The following is a 21,707-nucleotide window of genomic DNA, read 5'->3' on the forward strand; positions in this document are numbered from 1 at the left end:
CCGAAAGCTTTTAATATTGCACAAACATAAATATTGAATGACTAGCTCGAAAGCCAGCTATATAACCCAATTAAATTTAATCCAAAAAATAAACTGATAAACTTCGCAAAATACACCACCGACACGCCAAAAGTTTAATAACTTTCGCACCAAAGTCGATTCATAATAAAGCAATCCTTTGAGGAGTTTCCTTTTGACATTATAGCTCAGCTCGAAATTGCCTTCGGTGTAATAAGTAAAGTTTCAAAAATACCCGACCATTCAATTGTAACAAGGATCGTTGTAGTACGATTCCATGGACGCTCCCACGAAATAGGGCTCGTTACTCGTAGTGGGTACGTAGAAAATACCTTTGATCTTCGGATTAGCAGTCGGACCCATGACGGCAGTTCTCCGATTCTTCTTAGCGCATTGACGCTGATCCACCTCCTTTAAATTTAAGCATTGAACGCCCAAAAACTTTCCTAAATTCACAACAGAACTAGCCCACAAATCAATCACTCGATCGTGACTACATATAAGGAAGCAAAATATCCCAAATGGACCAGGTTGTTTTCTCCCACCGTTTAAGTAAAAATCTACATGACCCACTGGAATCAACAGTCCTAGCTCTCCACCGTTCGTGTGTAAGACTTGTACAAACTCAGCATCGTTTTTGTCTAACCTGTCCTTTGGTTCAGCTTCTCTGAAACAGGGACCGGCTGGATCGAGAGCGACTATCCTAGCTAACTTCTTTTTGGTGGATTTATAGTACGACTTTCCAGTGTGGCCCAATATGTGGCCGCCTAAACTGTGCCCCACTAGTTCTAAAGTATCCATATTTAGGCCAGATTTGCTCATTTGTGCTAAGACTTTGCCTAATCTAGTTCCGATGTACTTGACAAGGCGCGCTGCTCTAAAACATAAATAAAAAATATGTATTGTAACAACAGGATGAAATATATAAATAAAAACAGTTTAAAACCAACAAGCCGTATCCTATATCAAGTTAAATATTTGTAGATTCATGGTTGCTGTTTAGCTGAATTGTTTTTCTCAGAAACAGGGTAATATTTTGACTATGGTTGTGTTATTTTAATAAATTATATTATTTTATGTTACTAACCGATTTATTTAGATATTTTTAACAAAACTGTAGTCGAATGTTTTGTACATAAAAAAATATTAAAATGAGTATTTTTTAAGTTTCAACATACCTAAGATAGTTTAAGAATATTAAGCCGTTACAGTCCAAGATAACGATATTATGCCTCCCTCTAGTCTGATAAGCTTCTACGATTCTGGGTGGCGTCCACAAATCAGGGTTGTCATTAAAACCATAAACATACAACACCGTTCTGTAATCTTTTCTGAACTCCTTGTCGACCAGCAACGATGCTGCTTTACTAATGTTGTAGACGTGGTTATGGCCCGGTCCATTACCCACTATCAGACGCAGCTTCAGATAATCGGTGGTTTCTCGCGTAATCGTAAGGTCCATCAGACTTAATACACCTGAAAAACAGTATGGATAGGTATTAGTAGATATTTTATATTATTTTTTTTCAGTTTTAAATGCGAGTATGGTTGATTTGAGAGTAAAGTTCAAGCAGAGATGATTATTTGCATGCACATTGTCAAAGTTTGCAATACTGCGTCGAAGATGCATTAACGTGTTCGTGATCTGTACGTCACGCTAGTTCATAGCGTCTTTATAAATAACTACATTGTTTAAAATCCCAGTGAATTTTAGTACTCTTTGTTAATAAAGAAAGGATTCAAAGAAAATTTATTATAGATCTCTGCAAGAAATAATACGGGTCGTATCCGGCACCCCGACAAAGCCGCGCAGGACAATCCCGCGCCGACTAAGCCGCGCCGTCATAGCCGCGCAAAGCCAAAACAAAATTAATTTTATAACATGGTTTTTATTTAATAATAATTACAAATATATATAGGAAAAGTAAGGCGTCTCGCTACCGCTCGCGGCGACTTTCCCTGTAGAACCAAACAACCTAAACTTTTTTTAATAATATTGTATTGATTTATTTTCATTTCGGTATATTTTGTAACTGTCCAGCATCATCCAATCTATGACTAACTGTTCAAAAAGCGAATCACTAGTGATAGAGCTGTCCACAAACAAAATAATTAGAATTAAAAAAATCATTTTCTTTCATTTTATTCAATTTTATAATTTTGCTTTGCGCGGCAATGTCGGCGCGGCTTTATCGTCGCGGCAATGTCGGGGTTGTATTGCGCGGCTATGTTGGGGCGGCTTAGTCGGCGCGGGATTGTCCGGCGCGGCTTTGTCGGATCCCCGTCGTATCCGTATGTTCCTTATAGTGCCTTTTTGGTAAGAGCGTTGGGATACAATTTATTGCGTTATCGGCGTAGCGTTTACTTAATAAATATGATAAATGTAGATTTTAAAAAAGTATTAGTTATATCGAAAATATATGTAGATGTCAAATAATTGTGAGGTAAAAATTATGACTGAGGAGAATTGTGGACAAAAAATTTTTACTAAAGATCTGCAACCAAAAAATATAAAATCATAAAAAAAATAAAATTATAAAATCGGCTAATTAATAAAACCAAGTCAAATTTTAAATCTAGGCCAAATCTAGAGGTTTCATGTTCAAACATATCTGCCTATTTATAAACATATATACGTTTCTAAAAATAGGTTTGGTAAATAAAATAATTTTAATTTATTTTCTTATACATACATATATTATTACGTAGCAAGCGTAACTGTAAATTTATTTTAATGATTTATAAAATAAAATCATTTTTTCTTTAACTTATATTTAATAAAATAAATATGATGCGAATTTTTATTAAACTGTCACTTTTCCTAAAGAAAATGACGAGATTTTTCAAGCAACCTGACATTTAGACATTATACTCAATTAATTTTGACATTCTATTCAAAATTTTCAATTTTACTATGGCAGTAAATATATTATATTTTTTTTTTATTACAAATTTGACCACCATGACTTGAAATATTTCTCCAATGACGTCATAATGGTCATTATAAAAAAAAATCATCTGCTTCTTTATCTTCTGTGGTTCTGAAAAAACGCAATTATCTTGTCATCCAGCCGTTGCTAAGTGGTGGCAATTGGCCACTAAAGTATTATACATAAATATATTATTTATTTATTAATCATAATGGCTATTATACAGTTTAACATACAAATAAAATAAATAAAAAAAACAGTTGTAGTGTACACATAAAACAGATGAGCACCATCACATATTTTTTTCCACCTCCTTATAGATATCGCCGAAAACATTCTTATGCTTGTCAAGCTCGTTGAGCAGCCGGATGGCTTGTGCGAGAAGAATGTTCTCAAGCGCTGACGTCCTGGCCGTAACAGTTAAGAATAAAGGATGCGATCTCGTATTTATTTTCATTTGACTGGAATTTAACAAGATAATTATTGCATCATTATCAATATCCCACCATACCATCCCACATATTTTTTCAGCTTTTCAACATATTTGTGTTTGGAAAGCTAGTTGATCTCGAGCTGTCAAGAATAAGGGACGCGATTGCGACTCGAAAGTCCCTTAGTATTGACAAGTTGTCGACACTGCCTATTTACAACTTTAAAAGTGCTTCATTGCGCTACGCTACGCCATTAACGTATTGAATTTTATGCCAACGCTTCTAGCAAAAAGACACTAGAAAAATACAGATTCGAACCGTACTCCATCTTGTCACATTATAAATTTTATTTGATTTAATTCCAACAACAATGAATACTTTCTTTGACTTAAAAAGTTTACTACATAATTAAAATTTGATATAGTTTGCTTACAATTCGTCAGATATCCGTCGTCCTTTTCAGTCCGATTTTCGGCCCGACACGCCAACACGAAAATCGAAATTATTATTATAATGTCCCACGGCCGCATCGTGATATTATGGAAGCTAACCATTTATGCCTGCCTTTATATTAAACCCACGCACTCGATGACCATGCTTCTGTTTGAAATGGGACAGATCGGAACGTTCTAAAAAATGGAATCGATAAATGTACAAGCAAATTGCGTGTGAAAAGGAGGGTCAATTTTTATAAAAGGGGGATTAAAAATTTAATAGCAGTTGTCCCATTTCCGTTTCGTAAAATCATTGTCACCTGAAATGTTAATTATTGCTCGTAATCGATTGAAAACGCCCGGTGGATTAACGGAGGCAGAACAATACGAAAGGGGAGCAGGATTTTACAACAATGGCCAGTAAACGAGTGGCTTACGACCGTCGAAATTGGAGGCCGAATTTCAATTTGCCTTCCGGGAAAATCACTAAAGCGTTGAATATTGCTTTTTTTTGCAACAACATGCTCAATGTATACAGAAAAATTACCGATTTGACAAAAAGCGCGTTACGGCGAAAGCGATTCGAAAAATAATATGTATGACTTTATCGTTTTTATTTCGTTGGCTATAAAGCAGCACGTGTTGGAAATGTTTGTACTATAATTTTAAAAGGCAGAATACTATTTTCTCGTCGATCTTTTGGAGGGCATAGGCACAGTAGCGCAAATCCTAGCTGGTGTAGTGGATTCTCTGGGGGGCGCCTCTAGAAGCTGCAGACTTTGGGAGCACTGATTAAGAGCTATCTCTTTGTTATTTATAGCTTCAAAGGCCTTACTTCTTAAAAAATAAATGACTTGGGTTTTTGCATAAAATTAAATCATACTTTATAAATCGACGTCAATGTGTTAAATATGAACAACAACAAATATTTATGCGACTTGTATTGATAAACATTGACGTCAGGAATTTTTTAATGTTCTAATCTCGACCCAATAATGTATTTTTGCTGATTGATAATATTAATAAAATTAATTGTAATTCCGGATGGCCTTAAAATTAACTATTAAATTAATGGACGCATTGTGGTCTAGTCATTACTTTATATAATTTTATCAAATTGTTCTGTAAATATTTTATATATATTTCATACATATGTATTGCTTTTTTCATGTGCATGGTACATTGGCGTAAAGTTACTATGCTACGCACATGTATTTAAATAAATATTTTATTAGACTATCCTGCTTGTATGGGTTCGGCAACCATGGAATTGCACCTGCTTGCTCGGTGACGATACTTAACGAGCTTAAACGAGCACACTCTTTCGTTATTGTGTATTAGCATGATAGATCTCATTTTAACGTCAATTGCTTTCGGTAAAGAAATGCATAGCTGGTGTTTAATTTTTGCTCCATTTCGTTGTAAATGTAAAGAACACAAATCCATTTTTTTTATACCTCTTTTAACTAAACATAAAAACTCTAAAATTATCGATAATAACTCAAGCTATGATATGTTTAATGTAATGGAAAAAATATTCAGTAAAGGATTTAATATTTCAAACTATAATCAGAAAAAAATATGATACAGTTTTGCTTTTTGAAATACAGTTTTCGACCATCGTGGCGCATTGGGGTAACCTGTTAGGCCACGATGGTCTTAATTTAATCTAAAAAAGATAAAAAAAATATATATGTATTAGTGGACAAATTATCTAAATAATATCACTGTATACATCTGCAAGCTTCGTGTATCTAGTATCATTATTTAACCTGTAAATTATGTCTGATATATAGCAAAAAAAACAAGACCTTTAAAACTTTAAGAGTATACGTCGACTAACCGTTTCATTGCCTTGAATAGGAAAATTTCAAAATGCCTAGAAAACTAAATAAAGTAATCTTTTGAACTTGAATATGCTTCTTAAAACGCATTGAGCAGCATATTCTTTAGCACAAGTATTAAAACAAACTTGTAGATATAAAAATTCGATTTAATGCTTACTAAAGAAGAAGAAAATTATGTAGAACTTACCGAATATCCATTTTTTTTAACCAAAATGGAGTACCCTTAATTTGCAATAGGAATTAATTGAACTTGAATATTTTACAGTTTGCATAAATAAGCACAGAAGGAACCCCCTACAGAATTGTATATGTTAAGTTGTGGGGGTTGATATATTGGATTAGCCACAAACTAGGTAGCATTAGTAACGGCGGCGGAACAAACATGGGAGAACGACGACCGACGGGGCCTCGTCCGCCGGCCTCATAGCTATGATAAGTAACAATAACGTATAACTATATTAAACCTTAATAAAAACTGATTCACAGTAATAATTTAAAGTTTAAATGTACGCCAATTATTATATACTAGAACGAAATTATAAAATAAATTTAAAAAATGTAATCAACCAAAATTATCTGAAGGCGCCAAAAATGCAACGCCTCTGTGTATAAAATAATTTATAGTGCATTCTATAAAAGGGAACACGAATAATTCATTTTTATGTGGAAATCGAAAAGGCGTAGTACTATCGATCATTATTTAATTTCCACATAATTCGGCAAAAAGCGTATTTTACCCAAAGCGATTAACTGTTCCTTGCTATTAGCACAGACCACGAATACATCAATTTTATTTTTTTAATTTAAAAGGGCGTTATGCTACCAATCATTATTTGTAAAATACGTAATAAACGTATTTTCTACAATAACCTTCCAATTTCATAAGTTCATTGTCTGCTCAATAATACATCACGAATTGTCATTTACAACAATGGTAAAAGGGCCATGGCATGACAATACACTGATTAGAATAATTATTGTGATAACGTTTTTTTTATCGATTTTATATATAAACTCTAAAAACTGAAAATAATATCTCTTGAATTGTTTTATATACTATTTTTTAAAGAAAATTATTAAAAATATGTTTAAGAAATTTATTACTAAGCCACGAGAGAAACAATCATAAACATATTATTTATGATACAAATTTTATTTTTGTTAAAAAAATATATACACATATATAATAAATAATACAAAAATCGCTGTTTTCTCTAAATCAATGTCGTAACATATTTGCAATAATAAATATACGAGTATATACGTGTCGTCTCATAGTTTCCAAGTCGTATCGGAGATTGAGTTGAACCCTTATGAATTTTGGTGAATGCTGGACCGGATTGGATGGTCGAAGTAAAAAGCGATTGCTTTCGTTGGTCTTTAGTGGTCGTTTTTACGTAACTTTGCTTAATGCTAGTTTGGCTAAACTCTAATTTAGTGGTAGTTCTAGATTAATTGACGGAAGTTAAATATTCAGTACGGCAGTGTTCTAGTTTATATAGTACATACTTTCGTGAATTGGAGAGTCTAAAGTCACTGTCAATGTATATAATTCAGGGTAGAACCAGACTCTTTGTTGTTGTTTAGCACAAATCTTATCATACTCTCCTTTGACTGGATGATTTTTAGTGGTACTAGAATCTTTGTTTTTATCTGATACATATAGTATTAGGTTATTCTTCGGTTATCAGACCAGTTCGGGGCTTTTTAATTACTCTACCTGGTCACTGTGTAACGGTATTTGTGCCGATTGCTTGCTCTTTGCATTGCTGGTGTTCTATTGTCTTTTGTTCCTTAGGAGCAGGCAGCATGAAACGCCATTTCTTTGCACATGTAATATTATAGAATTATCCCATTTGTTTTTTAAACTCTTTTTACTAGTCTTGTTTAAATAATCGCTATGATATATTAACATATGAGTTGACTATACTTTTCTTGAAGTTTATGCTCATTATCTAAAATAACTCGAAGAAAGCGTCAGCTATTTAATTAGCAGTTCTAGATACTTCTAGAACTGCTAATTAAACTTACATCAGGACAGTAGTCCTGATGTAAGTGATTAATTACGACAGTATTTTGACTTATATATTATTAATAAATTAGATGAGGCGTCGAATCTTTGACCAATGTAAATGATTCTGGGTAGAACCAGACTCTTTGTTTATGTCTACTACAAATCTTAACAAACTCCTTAGCTGGTGTATTAGTGTAATGATATATTTCGTAATGTATACATATCCTCTGGAATGTGCAATTCGGAGGTCTGACTAACATGCTCATATTTTTTATTAGATTGAATCCAACGGTTTTAATGTAATTATTTTGGATCTAATAATGAATTCGTTAAAGAACATCCGCGCGGATATTCCAAATTTATTGTTATTAGATGATCCTGAGTAAATGCAAAAAAAATATGTTTTTTTTAAATATGTTTTTCATCTTTACTTTTTTTCTAAAACTTTTTAAAAGTGCAAAATAAAAAAATGTTTTTTTTATTATTGATACGGGATATAATGTAACTGCTTTAGTTTTAATCATATTAAGATAAAACGTTATCTAAGAACAGTTATTGTAAATATCTCGGTTAAGTCCGTTAGTCAATCTAATCTGGTATTTTATTTTGAAATAACGGCTATATAAAAAATGAATATATCTTACCTACATCAAAAAAATCTTTTAAAAATATAAATTTAAATAAAATTTAATGTAATTTAATACAATTATTTATGGTTGCGAATTATAAGAATACCCTGTGTTATTTTGTCCAGAAGTGTGCCGAGTACCTAAAATTTTAGACATAAAAACGACCTTTTTCTTATAATAACCACAAAAAAGGCTGCAGTGAACCATATGTATAAACTATAATAAATACAGTTTATTATTACAATTGTTTTATAAAAATACAAATTTTATATTATCATTTATAATATCTGCACAAAAAAATTATATTTTAAAACTACATTTATTCATAAAATCAATTTAGCAACTATACAAATCGGTAACAAATATAATTTTTTCAATATAATTTATTAATAAGCTTTAATCCAATCAATTTCCAAAGTGGCTGGTCCTTTTTGCTTTACAGGCAAATAAACTCCTCCATAAAATTGTATTCCAAATCCAGTTATATCCGAAGTATCTAATTTTTCACCGTCTTTAATTTCCCTTCCTCTGTAATATGGCAAGAAATTTTCAAAAGGCAATTTGACTATTTTAAACTTATCCTTTGGACCTTGAAACATTTGTTCGTATGTATAGTTTGGCTCGTTGTTCATCCCTTTATGCCTTAGCACAATTTTGAAACCGTCGTACTCTCCTTGGCCTCTGCATTTGATTTCGAAGCCTTCAAACTTTGATAAATCTAATTTAACCCCCATCTTCCTGACCCCGGCGAAGCCTGCGCCGTTTGGTTGAGGATTCAGAAGTGCGAAAAACACAGCTCTTTGAAAAACTTCAGTCTTTTGAATGGTCAAAGTTGCTTTTGACATCCCGACAGATCTCACGGGATCCGATTGCTCCACCCAACCGTTCAAATTGTCGTCAACGGTAAAGTCAAAGATTGAAGACATATCTTTTTCAGCTATTGCGAAAGTCAGGCAGCACGACGATAATATACTGGCGATGAGTTTCATTCTGAAAATATATAACAGTTATATTAATGATCAAATTTTAAATTTTTACTAAAAAATAATTATTCAATACTTAATATAGATTAATATTTATTTAACGTATTCTTTAAGCATCAATACTGTTTATAGAATTTAAATAACAATAACAAACACATATTATATGACATAAAACAAAATTTAACCTCAAACACGTCTTTTTGACAGTTCTCTTGTAATATTGTAAACAAGTCGATGTTGCTATGCGGCAAAAAAGTATATATTGTATTAATAACGAAAAACTATATTTCATACCTTATTAATTGACTGATAATATAATTCAAAACAGTTAATAATTTGTTTTATAAAATTTCAAGTAAAGTTTTACTGTGTTCTTTATTTTTTTATTACTAGTTTATTTGAGGCCCACCACTTCTGTATAAATTAATAAATTTATAACTTGTTACTACTTTTCCCTGTCCGTTGTGTATCAAAAAATATTAAATAAAATATTTATAACATACTCGAAAATAAAGCACGCCTACAACTGGGGCGCCAACTCCAAAGGGGCACTAAAAAATCAAAATAAGGACTTAATATTTCCTTTAAGCTTTTCGAATAATGTTACTAAAAAAATCTAAAATGCTTGTTGAACGTACATGCAACCAACCGCATGTACACAGTCAGAGACAATTAAGAATCATAAAACACTCAAAATTATTTCTTAGAGCTAGTGGATGCTATTTGAAAATATTTTTTTTTATTTTAGATATTTAAATGTACATTAGCTGATGTTTTAAATATAATTTGTTAATAGTATGGCAGAGATTTATGTATAAAAGCCAATACACCGCATCAGTAAAAATAGTCATGTTCAATACAAATAAACGCCACCCCATGCTTTTACGGTAATTGTGTTCTTAATCGTATTATTAGCATGTAATATATGTATAATGTTACGGAATATACATAATCTAAATTATTTACTACTCCCCCTTTGAAATATTTCACTGTCAAAAATATGTGAATTAAGTCACTTTTTCAATTTTTAATTTCTTGCGTTTCTTGAAATTGCATTTTACAAAATAAGACAAAATTCACTTTATTATTTAAAAATTAAATATCTTTTTCAAAGTTGCATGTTATTATATTATTGTTTTATATTCTACAAATAAAAGCTTAGGACATGTATATAATTTACAATTGAATTATAAACATTTACATAAAGAGCATACATTCGTTGTTACTGTCAGAGAAATTCCCCTACAAACTCTTAGCCTGGCCTTTTTAAGAAGATTATGATTATTTTTTATCAGAATATTAAAAATATGATTATATTTTCTGTACAAGTTTTGGCCATAATGAGTCTGAATAAATACATATAAATAGACCCCCTACATTGTCTATAAAATTTGATGGTGGAAAAAAAAACAAAAATATGACGAGATGAATGATCTCTCGATTACCAGCAGATTTTCAATACAAAACAATCCACCACAATCACGATCCTCTTGAATTTAACGATTATAGAATATTACTGATAACATATCGAAGAATCTCTACACGAGTGATGTTTACACAAGCCCTATCCGTGTTTTATGTAGCAGTTTTCGGTGCGAAATAATCGACGGTTTATACGAGGAGGTCGCTCGTAAAAACCGCCATTACAAAAGTGAGCTTACGTTATCCGTTATAACAACATTAAAATTAATGGTTGCAGGTAATTGCTTGGATATGGCGCGGCGGCTGTAATGTCCGAAAAATATAAACATTATTACTATTTTAAAATTGAATCAGCATTTTTCCTAAAGATACTTTTTGCAAGCGAACGTTTTTTCAGTAATCTTCAGAACATTTAACGATTATCGCATCGTTTTATATATATCATTGTATATTATTATTAAACACATTTATGCATTAATCACGATAGGTTGTTTGTTTAGTGAAACACGTGATGAACTGTTTACTCGCTAACTGTTCGAGCTGATGGCGATCTTGATTAGAAAGCGAGGGTCAATCAATGTCGTGTATGAAAAATTATTGAGTTGTTTTTTTCATGTATCCTCTAGTCCCATGATTAATATATTGGAATAAAAAAATATACTTACTGATTAATGTTTTAAAAACAATATTTTAACTTAAATAAGTACTTACTTATTAGTTATGATTTGCAGATAATCGCGACAAAAAACATTTGTTTCGCAAATATAATTTCACTACGCAACTTCATTGTATCTTGAATTACATCTGAGATATCTAAATAAATATATCAATCTATCACTTTATTAATAACTAATTTCGTAGTTCGCCCTTTTTTATTGTCATCGAAATGGGACGACAATGGTGTCCCGTAAAAGCGCCACCCGAAACACATACTTACTTTTTGAGAGAAGGTTGTACGTTATAAGCGGGTTTAACTATTTTTAAATAAGCATTTTTTAGGCTATTTGAAAAATCTTATAAAAGACTAAGAGTTTTTCTCAATTGTTACGTATTATTTTTATTTTTCATCATCGGGAAGATATATGAGACACATATTTTTGTTTTTTTAAAAGAGGTTGTACTTATAGACATGGAACAAAAATTAAAAAGCAGCATTTATTTCTTATTTGTTCAAGCTATATATATATATATATATATATATATATATATATATATATATATATATATATATATATATATATATATACAAGCTATATATATATATATATATATATATATATATATATATATATATATATATATATATATATATATATATATATATATAATTATATATTTAAAAAAAACGTATATTATTATTCGTCATCGATAAAGGGCGACAATGGTATCGCGTGAAAAGGACACCCGGGAGACACACTCTTGATTCTGTACAAGCTTATTTTAATTTGTATAAGTTTATTTTCTCATCATCAGCTACTAAAAAGAAACGCGTAAAAATCTCGATATTTTATTTAGAAAAGAGTGAAGAGAAGACGCATGCAGATCAGAAACCAGAGAGACTTCCACTGAAAAATTACTCTACATCATTTGCAAGCGCCAATTTTGATCAACCTGGAATCTTTTTCATTCAACACAGCTGACAAATATTAATACTTGAATCATATTTATACATGCCAAATAGTCTGATAAGATGCCAAATAGTGTTAGACAAAAACAAAGAGACTGGTTCCACCCTGATTGATCTGCATCGGTGAACTAGAGGGAACGTTTGACTTACTATCAATCCTTAATTATATATAGCTCAGATAACTGCCGAACTTAATTATTTCCGTCAAGAATTTCCCCTTGAAACTTGACTACAAAACTGTCACTTCGCTTTCAACTTGGAACTTGCACCAAGCGGAGCTAAGCCGAAACAGACACGTATATATGTATATTATTGTATAAATTATAAAAATAAACACGCAATATTTTCGGTAAGGCACAGATTAGTTCATTGAATATTTATAGAAAACCAGTGTCATCTTGTTCCAACTATTGCAAATGAATACGCGCTACACTTAACAGTAAAAATAATAAAACTTGAAGTATAATAGTTTAAAAGTGCTAGTGAAATATGTTTTCGAGGGTCTTATTAAAATAAAACTGTGATCAAAAATGTATTATCTAAAATCAGCTCATAAATATTAAATAAGTATAAAATATATTTTTTTTTGTAAATATAATATACTTACTAAAATATTTACTTGTTAACATGTAATCACATTAATAATTTTTATTTTCATATTGACATATATTTATTTATTGTAAGACCGTTCGCTTTTCAAGTAGGTTCTTATTTTTCCAATTTTCACGTTTGAGCGACATTAAGCGACTGAGATTTATAGTCAGATTACAATTATTGTTCTCGAAAATAGTTCGCTGATTGAAACGATAAATCGGACACAACACTTCATTATCCACACGTACATTTGTTATTAAGCGAACGGCCATAGGTACGCTAACTATCACTAAGAGTACACTTATAATAAAGTAGGATAAAATTGAATAAAGTGGCTAATAATAACATGTTTAATAATATTAAAATGAAAGCATTTAACAACAAATTTCAACCGAAACGCAATATGAAAAATAATGATATGAAAAATAATGATATTAAAATATATCCAGCATCGCAATGGGCTCGCCCCTCGGCATCAAACTCACAAATGATAAGGTGTGCTATTATTATATATTTTAGATGTATATTATAAATATTTTATTTCAGGACATTAATTAAACACGACGATAAGCAAAATGAACAACCAAAACCATTTGTCATGTTTGATGGTAGGTAAAAAAATATATGCTATAATTTAAATTCATATTAATGTATCATATTTCATTTACAGAAATATTTCCCAAAAAGAAATCTATAGAGAATGTAGAAAATGGAAAATCTTACAAAGAAATGGATGACACTTTTCACAGAGCAATAAGTAATGTTTTAACAGTCGGACAATGCTTTGGGATTTTACCAGTGGCTGGTGTGCGAGATCCAGATTCAACATACTTAAAGTAAAGTAAAATCGACATCTGAAACTATTGTAACATTTTTTTTTATTTTTTTTTTTATTTTTGATTTAATCCACAAATGTATGCTTTTATATTGTACTTATATTTACAATGAGCTTATAAAACATACAATAAAATATGAGTTATTATTTATGCTTCTATAGTAATTATTAAATATTAATTCTAGGTTCAATTGGTTTAGCTGGAAAGTATTGTTTACGTTAATCAGCATGACTTGCTCCGCAATGATAATAGTTGCTTGTATAATGAGAATGATTTACACAGGAGTGGATATATACAAAACTAGTAATTATAAATTTAATTTTTACACGTAGGGTTATGCCGAAAATCTTACCATGTTAGTTTTATGTTTCGGGTTTTGCTGCCGAGTAATGTGACTTTATAAGCCTCTAAAACACAAAGTATGATCTCTCTGGTATATATGTATTTTTTGCATATGGTATCATGCATTCCAATATACGGCTGTAAACGAAGTTTCAGTACCGGGAGACAATGCTGAATGCGTAAGAATCGTATTTGAGACAAATTAAGCCGTATGGATCAAACTCTGTATTTTCAATGTAAGCCCTTCTAATTAAATATGAGTTTACCAAGTATTATATTTCTTTATAATAATAGTAATAGTAAACAAAACGCAGAAGTGCGGGAATGGTAATTCAAATTATATGCACTATATGAAATATAGTTCGCACAGTAACTAGCTTAACTAAAAAAAATCAAAAAGCTTAACTAAAAACATAAACAAATTTATTTTTACTCTTATTTCGTTAATAATTGAAAATAAATATTTTTTGCGCAAAACAAAACTATTATTTCGATACGCATTTTGACAATAGTACAATACATTATTTGACTACAAACGCACAGTGTATTTTAATGCACATAATGTATATAAAATTGAATTCGCACATTAACTACCTTAAATATAAAAATCGATAAAAAGTTCAGTGATAAGATGCGCATTCAACTTATTCATACTTTTTTATATATTTTGAATATCTAATTCAAACAATTCAATACTACAAATATTTTCTAAAAAAAAGCACGCCCACCAGCAGTGGTATCTCACGCCAGAAAGACAACTATTGTTGTTTTTTAAGTTAGTATATTTATAAATATTATTTTTTTAAATAAATACCATATTGAAGACTGATTTAGCTTATGTGTATTATATTATACAATATAATATAAATAACGATATTATATTACATTCATAGCTGGCATTGTATTTTACGGAAGCACTTTATTGGTTATGATTCTGTTTCTTCGTCTCGCTCCTCGTTGGCCTGCACTAGGGGCTGCCATAGCACGCCAAGAGAAACTCCGACCGAGGATATTGAAAAGCAAATCCGGATGACGAACACTTCGTTCAAAGTTCAGCATTTGCTGCTTTGCAATTTTGTTTCCAGCACTTGGTAATTGAAATTAGTTATAAAATCTTACGTTTCATACCATTAAAAGTATTTTTTTCTTTTAGTTGAACATGTTTTATCTATATTGTCTGGAGTGGCCGTTGGATATGACTGCAGTCAGGGTCGACCTCCGGCTGAAACGTTTTTCGTCAATTCATATGAGCAGATATTCTATTTTACGGAATTTGCACTCTGGAAAGGTATTGTGTTGCAGGTAATAGCAATAATTAAAAAATATTAGACATTAAAAAATATTTTAAATATTTATATGTTTTTAAAGCATTATACCATATATATTTTTTTAATTAATAATGTCATTTATATCCAAGATCTTAAATTTGGAATCAACTTTCAATTGGAATTTTATGGATTTGTTTATTATGGTCGTAAGTATTGGACTTACGGATCGCTTTGAACTATTAAACGATAGGTTAGAAGCAATGAAAGGAAAGGTTAGTACTATTATCAGTGATGGAACATATGTATATATTTTATTTACTTGATAATTATTGATTTTAGCATTTACCTGAAATATTTTGGAAGGTTGCTCGAGAAGAATTTTCCCATCTATCACGTTTAGTAAAAGAAGTTGACGTTGCAATAAACGAAATAGTTCTACTATCGTTTGCTAACAATCTATACTTCATATGCTTACAGCTATTCAACAGTCTCAAGTAAGTTACCAGAGATCGTAAAATGTTTGTAGTTAATATTTATAATTTAATAACATTTGCCCCATGTAACAATCTCCAGTAATATACACGAACAACATAAATCTAGTGATGGTTGTTTAGGTACAACGTTCGGGTGAGGTTAACAACAATAAAAACACATCACTTCTACTTTTATATTTTACATTGATTATGCCTTATATCATAGCTTATAAAACATTCGCTGTATAAAAAAGCTTTAGATTGAATAAGCATTCGATGCGCTCTGATTACCTATGTTTCGTTAGCTATACTTTTGGTAATGTAGCAAACACAATCTGCACTTTGCTTTTTTTATTTACCTCATGAAGGCCTACCTCAAAAGAAGGATGTATGTGTAGGAAGTTTCGAGGGATGTCCCACGCTATTTACTTTACGTTTTCGTTTGGATTTCTAATGTCGAGATCTGTGGCCGTATCTCTGGGTGCCGCCCGAATACATTCGGCTGCTCAAAAGCCAGCCGCGGTTCTATATGCTACCCCTTCATCTTCTTATGGAACTGAGGTATAATTGTTAACATAATTACAATAAAACTATACTATTTTAATAATTTAATAAAACATTTTTGTATAACTTTCAGATTCAACGCTTCTTAGAACAAGTCGTAACCGACGTGGTTGCCATAACAGGATTAAATTTCTTCTACGTAACCCGAGGCTTGATTTTAACCGTATGGTGAACACAATTATTAATGTTAAACTTTGCGTTATATTAACATTTCTTTAAAGATTGCAGGAACAATAGTGACTTATGAACTTGTTTTGGTACAGTTTAACGCATCACCTCCACCCGTTACAGCTAATATCACAGTCAGCGATACTTGTGGAGTGCCATTAAAAACCGTTAATTAATTAGTGCTGTGTTCCGTTATTATGTATTTAATGTTTAATATAGTTTTATATAAAAAAATGTTTATTATTTATAAAGCGTAGTGTTTGGTGATGTAAAACTTCGCTGCATTGCGTGAAGCACAATAATTGTGTCCAAATGTTTGTCGACAGATAAAGCCAAAATTAAATTATTTAGTTTAAAGTTATAGTGGAAAAACCATCGAACTTGGCAAAGTCGTTTTCAATCAACACTCCAATCAGACAGACAGTCTGTGCGTACAAATGCTGCTATCTGTGGAAGAGTGCGATCATGCGTGTTGCTCCTGAAGCTAGCCAGACGGAAATGTTACTAAGCGAAATAAACGCATAAACCTTATAACACACCTAGTTAATTTGCAATCTGATTATTTATAAAAGGAAAAACTGACTTTTCGGTCTCGGTGAGTCGCATCGCCCGGAATTAAAAATTTGAAGATTTCATTCGGAAGATTATTTTATGATTGGTTATCTAATTTAATCAATGTATTCCTCTAATCCTCAGTGAAATGACGAATTAATGAAAATTATTGTCGCGTAGCAAAATTTTATTTATAAATAATAATTATTTAAAGCTGTTGTCACGGTACTGTCGGCCATCTTGTTTTATATTTGAATGCTTATTTTTCATTGGTCGAAATAACATAATGCATTACCGGCGGCTTCCCTATTTCCCTTATCTAACTCTGTCTCCAACGGTTAGTGATGCCGGAGACCATCAACAGCATTCCGCGACGGTAGACCCGTCCACGGTCGTCAATCACGACGACCAAGGTCTGGCCTAGCGTGCGCAGTACTCCGGAGCGAACGCCAGGTTGGGTTGGACCTCAGTTGCTCATGGGCTGAAACTCCCGAGCCTAATGCAACTGCGGGACTCGGGCGTGGTGTCCGAGAAGTACCCATCACCGTTCATACAAAGCTATACGATTTACAGAGTAGAATATTGAGCATATAATGTTTCATTTTAAAGGGTGCGCGTCCGGAAGCGGCTTAGAACAATTATATATAAGATGATCAAATTGAAAATTTTTACTAAAAATTAGTTATTCAATACTTAATACAAATTTATATTGATTTAATGTATTCTTTAAACATCAAAACTGTTTATAGAGTTTAAATAACAATAAACACATATTATATGACATAAAACAAAATTTAACCTCAAAAACGCCCTTTTGACAGTTTTCTTGAAATATTGTAAACAAGTCAATGTTGCTATGCGGCAAAAATGTATATATTGTAATAAAGACGAAAAACTATGTTTCATACCTACATTATTTGACTGATAATATAATTCAAAACAGTTAATAATTTATTTTATATAATTCCAAGTTTAAGTTTTACCTTATTTTGTTAATTTTTCATTACTAGTATATTTGAAGCCCCCAACATTTGTATAATTTCACAAAATTTTAACTTGTTACTACTTTTGTGCCGTCCATTGTACATAGCTATTACATACACATCAGCTCCAGGGGCGCTAAAAAATCAAAATAAAAGCTTAACATTTCCTTCAAAACTTTTTGAATAATGTAAAAAAAAATGCTTGCTTAGCTTACATACAACTGCGTGTATAGAATCAGAGTCTATTAAGAATCAGAGAACACTTAAAATAATTTCTTAGAGATAGCTGATGCTATTTGAAAATACTATATTTTTATTTGAGCTTATAAATGATACCACATCAACTTTTTATATTGAGCTTACTTATATATTATTTCTGCCATCATTTCAACTGCACTGGGATTCTAAAAACACCATTGTTATTAATGCTTCAGACTGTGAAATATATTCTAATGCTTTCAATATACACATGCAATAATTTTACATTCATTAAAAAGGGTTGTACTAAAACTTATTGAAACATTTTTAATATAAGCATAGTAAAAGCTTAAAACTATTATATTCTTTGTTCTGTGGTTACTATACAGTTGTTTCCACCGGTGCTTTTCAGCGTTGATCTATTATTTTTTTAGATCTTAAATACGTTAATTTGCAGAATAATCATAATACAATAAACAACCATTATGTAGTTTATTTGAATCACAAAAAAAAATGCTTGTAGTTAATATGAATTACTATAAATTTAAAATTATTTGCGAAAGATAATTTATGATAAAGTAGTACAGTTGTATGCTATTTGAATGTATGTACATCAGCTGATACTTTGAATATAATTTGTTAATAATATATGGGCGGGGCGCAACTTATATGAGGCGTTTTTGTACAGATTTGTACGGCCGAAATTTTATATTTTTTGTAATTAAAAATCGAAAAAATCCACATAAAAACAGAAAATTGCATCTTAAAATGCCAATAAAAGACAAAAAAAGGTACATAATTCAAGAGAATTAAAAACCGTTCCGCAACTAGCAAGTACTTAGTTTCAATATCCGTGCTTGATCACTACATAGCAGCTTTTTTTTTCTCAAGATTTTGAAAAACTAATGACGATCTATAGATATGGGCTCTTAAAGCCTCAATATAGTTTTATTTTAAGATTTATTAAATATAATAAAAAATAGACAATCTATATGTGTAATAAAATATATACCACATAAATTTATTATAACATATTTAAGATGCTAAAATTATCATCTTTGATCTTTATTACTTTTATTGTAAATATAGTGGTTTCCAATAAATAATTTAATTGTGTTTTCGAATTAAAATGTTGTATAATTACTACTTATGAACGTTTTGAAACTACAAACAAAAAATGACAAATTATGTTATTTATGCATGTTCAATACAAATACACGCCACCCCATGCTTTTACGGTAATTGTGATCTTAATCGTATTATTAGCATGTAATATATATATAATGTTATGGAATACACATATTCGAAATTATTTACTACTCCTCCTATGAAATATTTCACTGTCAAAAATATGTGAATTAAGTCACTTTTTCAATTTTTATTTTCCTGCGTTTCTCGAAATTGCATTTTACAAAATAAGGCAAAATTCACTTTATTATTTAAGAGTTGCGTGTTATTATATTATTATTTTATATTCTAAAAATAAAAGCTTAGGAAATGTATATAATTTACAATTGAATAATAAATATTTATATAAAGAGCATACATTCGTTGTTACTGTCAGTTAAATTCCCCTACACTGTCAGAAAAATTCCCCTACAAAACTGTCACTTCGCTTTCTACTTGGAACCAAAAGAATTTAGCTGGACTTGCACCAAGCGGAGCTAAGCCGAAACACTCACGTATATATGTATATTATTGTATAAATTATAAAAATAAACACTCAATATTCTAGGTAGTGTACAGCATAATAAAACGTATAGATTAGTTCATTGAATATTTATGACAAACCCGTGTCATCATAGTTCCAACTAACGCAAATTGTTACGCGTCACACTTAACAGTAAAAATAATAAAAATATGAAGTACAATAGTTTAAAAGTGCTAGTGAAATATGTTTTTGAGGGTCTTATTAAAATAAAACTGTGATCAAAAATTTATTATCTTAAATCAGCTCATAAATATTAAATATATAATATATTTTTTGTAAAAAAAATGTACTTACTAAAATATTTACTGGTTGAAAAACGTTTATTATTGTAATCACATTAATAATTCGTATTTTCATATTGACATATATGTATTTAATCTAAGACCCTTCGTTTTCCAAGAAGGGCTTTATTTGTCCAATTTCCACGTTTGAGCGACATTAAACGACAGTTCAGACTGAGATTAATTGTCAGATTACAATTATTGTTCTCGAAAATAGTTCGCTGATTGAAGCGATAAATCGGACACAACACTTCATTATCCACACGTACATTTGTTATTAAGCGAACGGCCAAAGGTACGCTAACTATCACTAGCAGTACACTTATAATATAGTAGGACAAAATTGAATAAAGTGGCTAATAATAAAATATTTATTAATATTAAAGTGAAAGCATTTAACAACAACCTTCAACCGAAACGCAATATGAAAAATAACGATAGTAAAATACATCCAGCATCGCAAAGGGCTCGCCCCTCGGCATCAAACTCACAAATGATAAGGTGTGTATTAAAATACTAATGATATAAATTAGAATTAAAATTCTTCGCAAATAAATATATTTTATGCATTTATAAAAGTTTCAAGATTTTTTAGTTTAATAATGCAATTAATGTTACTACATGAATTTTAATTTAAATTGTACCTGTTACCGAAAAGACTTATCTTGTTATTGTTGATGAGGATTTTATTGTCAGCATTGTGTTGTATATTTTATCCAATCCTTTTGGCAATTTTTATAAATTATTATCTAAATATATAAAATTGCTTACCATTTTTTTTCTAAAATTAAAAGCCTTGCTGATTTTGTTGAAGTGCAATAATTTGAACTTTTAGTTCATCAATATTTAACCAAGATATTTGAGCACATTTTATTAAAGAGCCACGGTTTTTATGTATATGCTTTGGAACTGTTAATAGATACCGTTTAATGAATACACAATATTTTGGTTGACGTTAAAAATTTAAATAAAATCCAAGGAACACGAATTAATTAATTAAATGTGACTTTTTTAGCAAATCTTTCTCAACTATTTTTTAGCAACGATTATATGTGGTCCCGACAAATTGTTTATTTATTAGATAAAAAATATTTCCTAAAAATATTTTTTTACAGTTTTTTTTAAATTTATTAATTAAAGAGACAATTTGCCACAATACTTGAATAGATTTATGAATACTATGAAAGTATATTCTCTACTTATTTAGTGGTTGTTGATTGTGCTTTCATTGTTGCAACGCATTATGATAACGACTAATTGCTTTTAAAATCTACTTTGTTTTGTAACGTACAAGTTATTCTTGCAGTATAGACACGGTGCTATTTTAAACATATCATATATTATATTTTTCATTATATATAATATATTATTTCTCTGAAGCAAATTTAGTAAAATAATATTA

The 21,707-nt window shown here is 30.5% G+C and overlaps 3 protein-coding genes across 3 annotated transcripts; 1 reads left to right on the forward strand and 2 right to left on the reverse strand.

Annotated features, from left to right (window-relative positions):
- Positions 1 to 261: 261 nt before the first annotated feature.
- LOC148231464 (phospholipase A1-like) lies at positions 262 to 3,909 on the reverse strand. The gene is made up of 3 exons (XM_088193594.1): positions 3,813 to 3,909; positions 1,197 to 1,494; positions 262 to 895 (listed from the first exon to the last, which is right to left on the reverse strand). The coding sequence occupies exons 1-3, from the start codon at positions 3,907 to 3,909 to the stop codon at positions 262 to 264; spliced, it is 1,029 nt and encodes a 342-aa protein (XP_088049720.1).
- Positions 3,910 to 8,608: 4,699 nt separating this feature from the next.
- On the reverse strand, positions 8,609 to 9,524 carry LOC148231465 (uncharacterized). The gene is made up of 2 exons (XM_088192120.1): positions 9,472 to 9,524; positions 8,609 to 9,293 (listed from the first exon to the last, which is right to left on the reverse strand). Exon 2 carries the CDS (start codon positions 9,290 to 9,292, stop codon positions 8,690 to 8,692), a length of 603 nt encoding a protein of 200 aa, XP_088048246.1. The 5' UTR covers position 9,293; positions 9,472 to 9,524; the 3' UTR covers positions 8,609 to 8,689.
- Positions 9,525 to 13,385: 3,861 nt separating this feature from the next.
- LOC148231466 (gustatory receptor for sugar taste 64f-like) lies at positions 13,386 to 17,894 on the forward strand. Its single transcript, XM_088193595.1, has 8 exons — positions 13,386 to 13,424; positions 15,159 to 15,198; positions 15,261 to 15,409; positions 15,525 to 15,677; positions 15,715 to 15,869; positions 16,217 to 16,409; positions 16,486 to 16,575; positions 16,634 to 17,894. The coding sequence occupies exons 1-8, from the start codon at positions 13,386 to 13,388 to the stop codon at positions 16,754 to 16,756; spliced, it is 942 nt and encodes a 313-aa protein (XP_088049721.1). The 3' UTR covers positions 16,757 to 17,894.
- Positions 17,895 to 21,707: the final 3,813 nt, after the last annotated feature.

The sequence above is a fragment of the Plectrocnemia conspersa genome, unplaced genomic scaffold (assembly GCF_051122295.1).
Source record: "Plectrocnemia conspersa isolate PC_06_02 unplaced genomic scaffold, ASM5112229v1 ptg000009l, whole genome shotgun sequence".
Taxonomy (NCBI): domain Eukaryota; kingdom Metazoa; phylum Arthropoda; class Insecta; order Trichoptera; family Polycentropodidae; genus Plectrocnemia; species Plectrocnemia conspersa.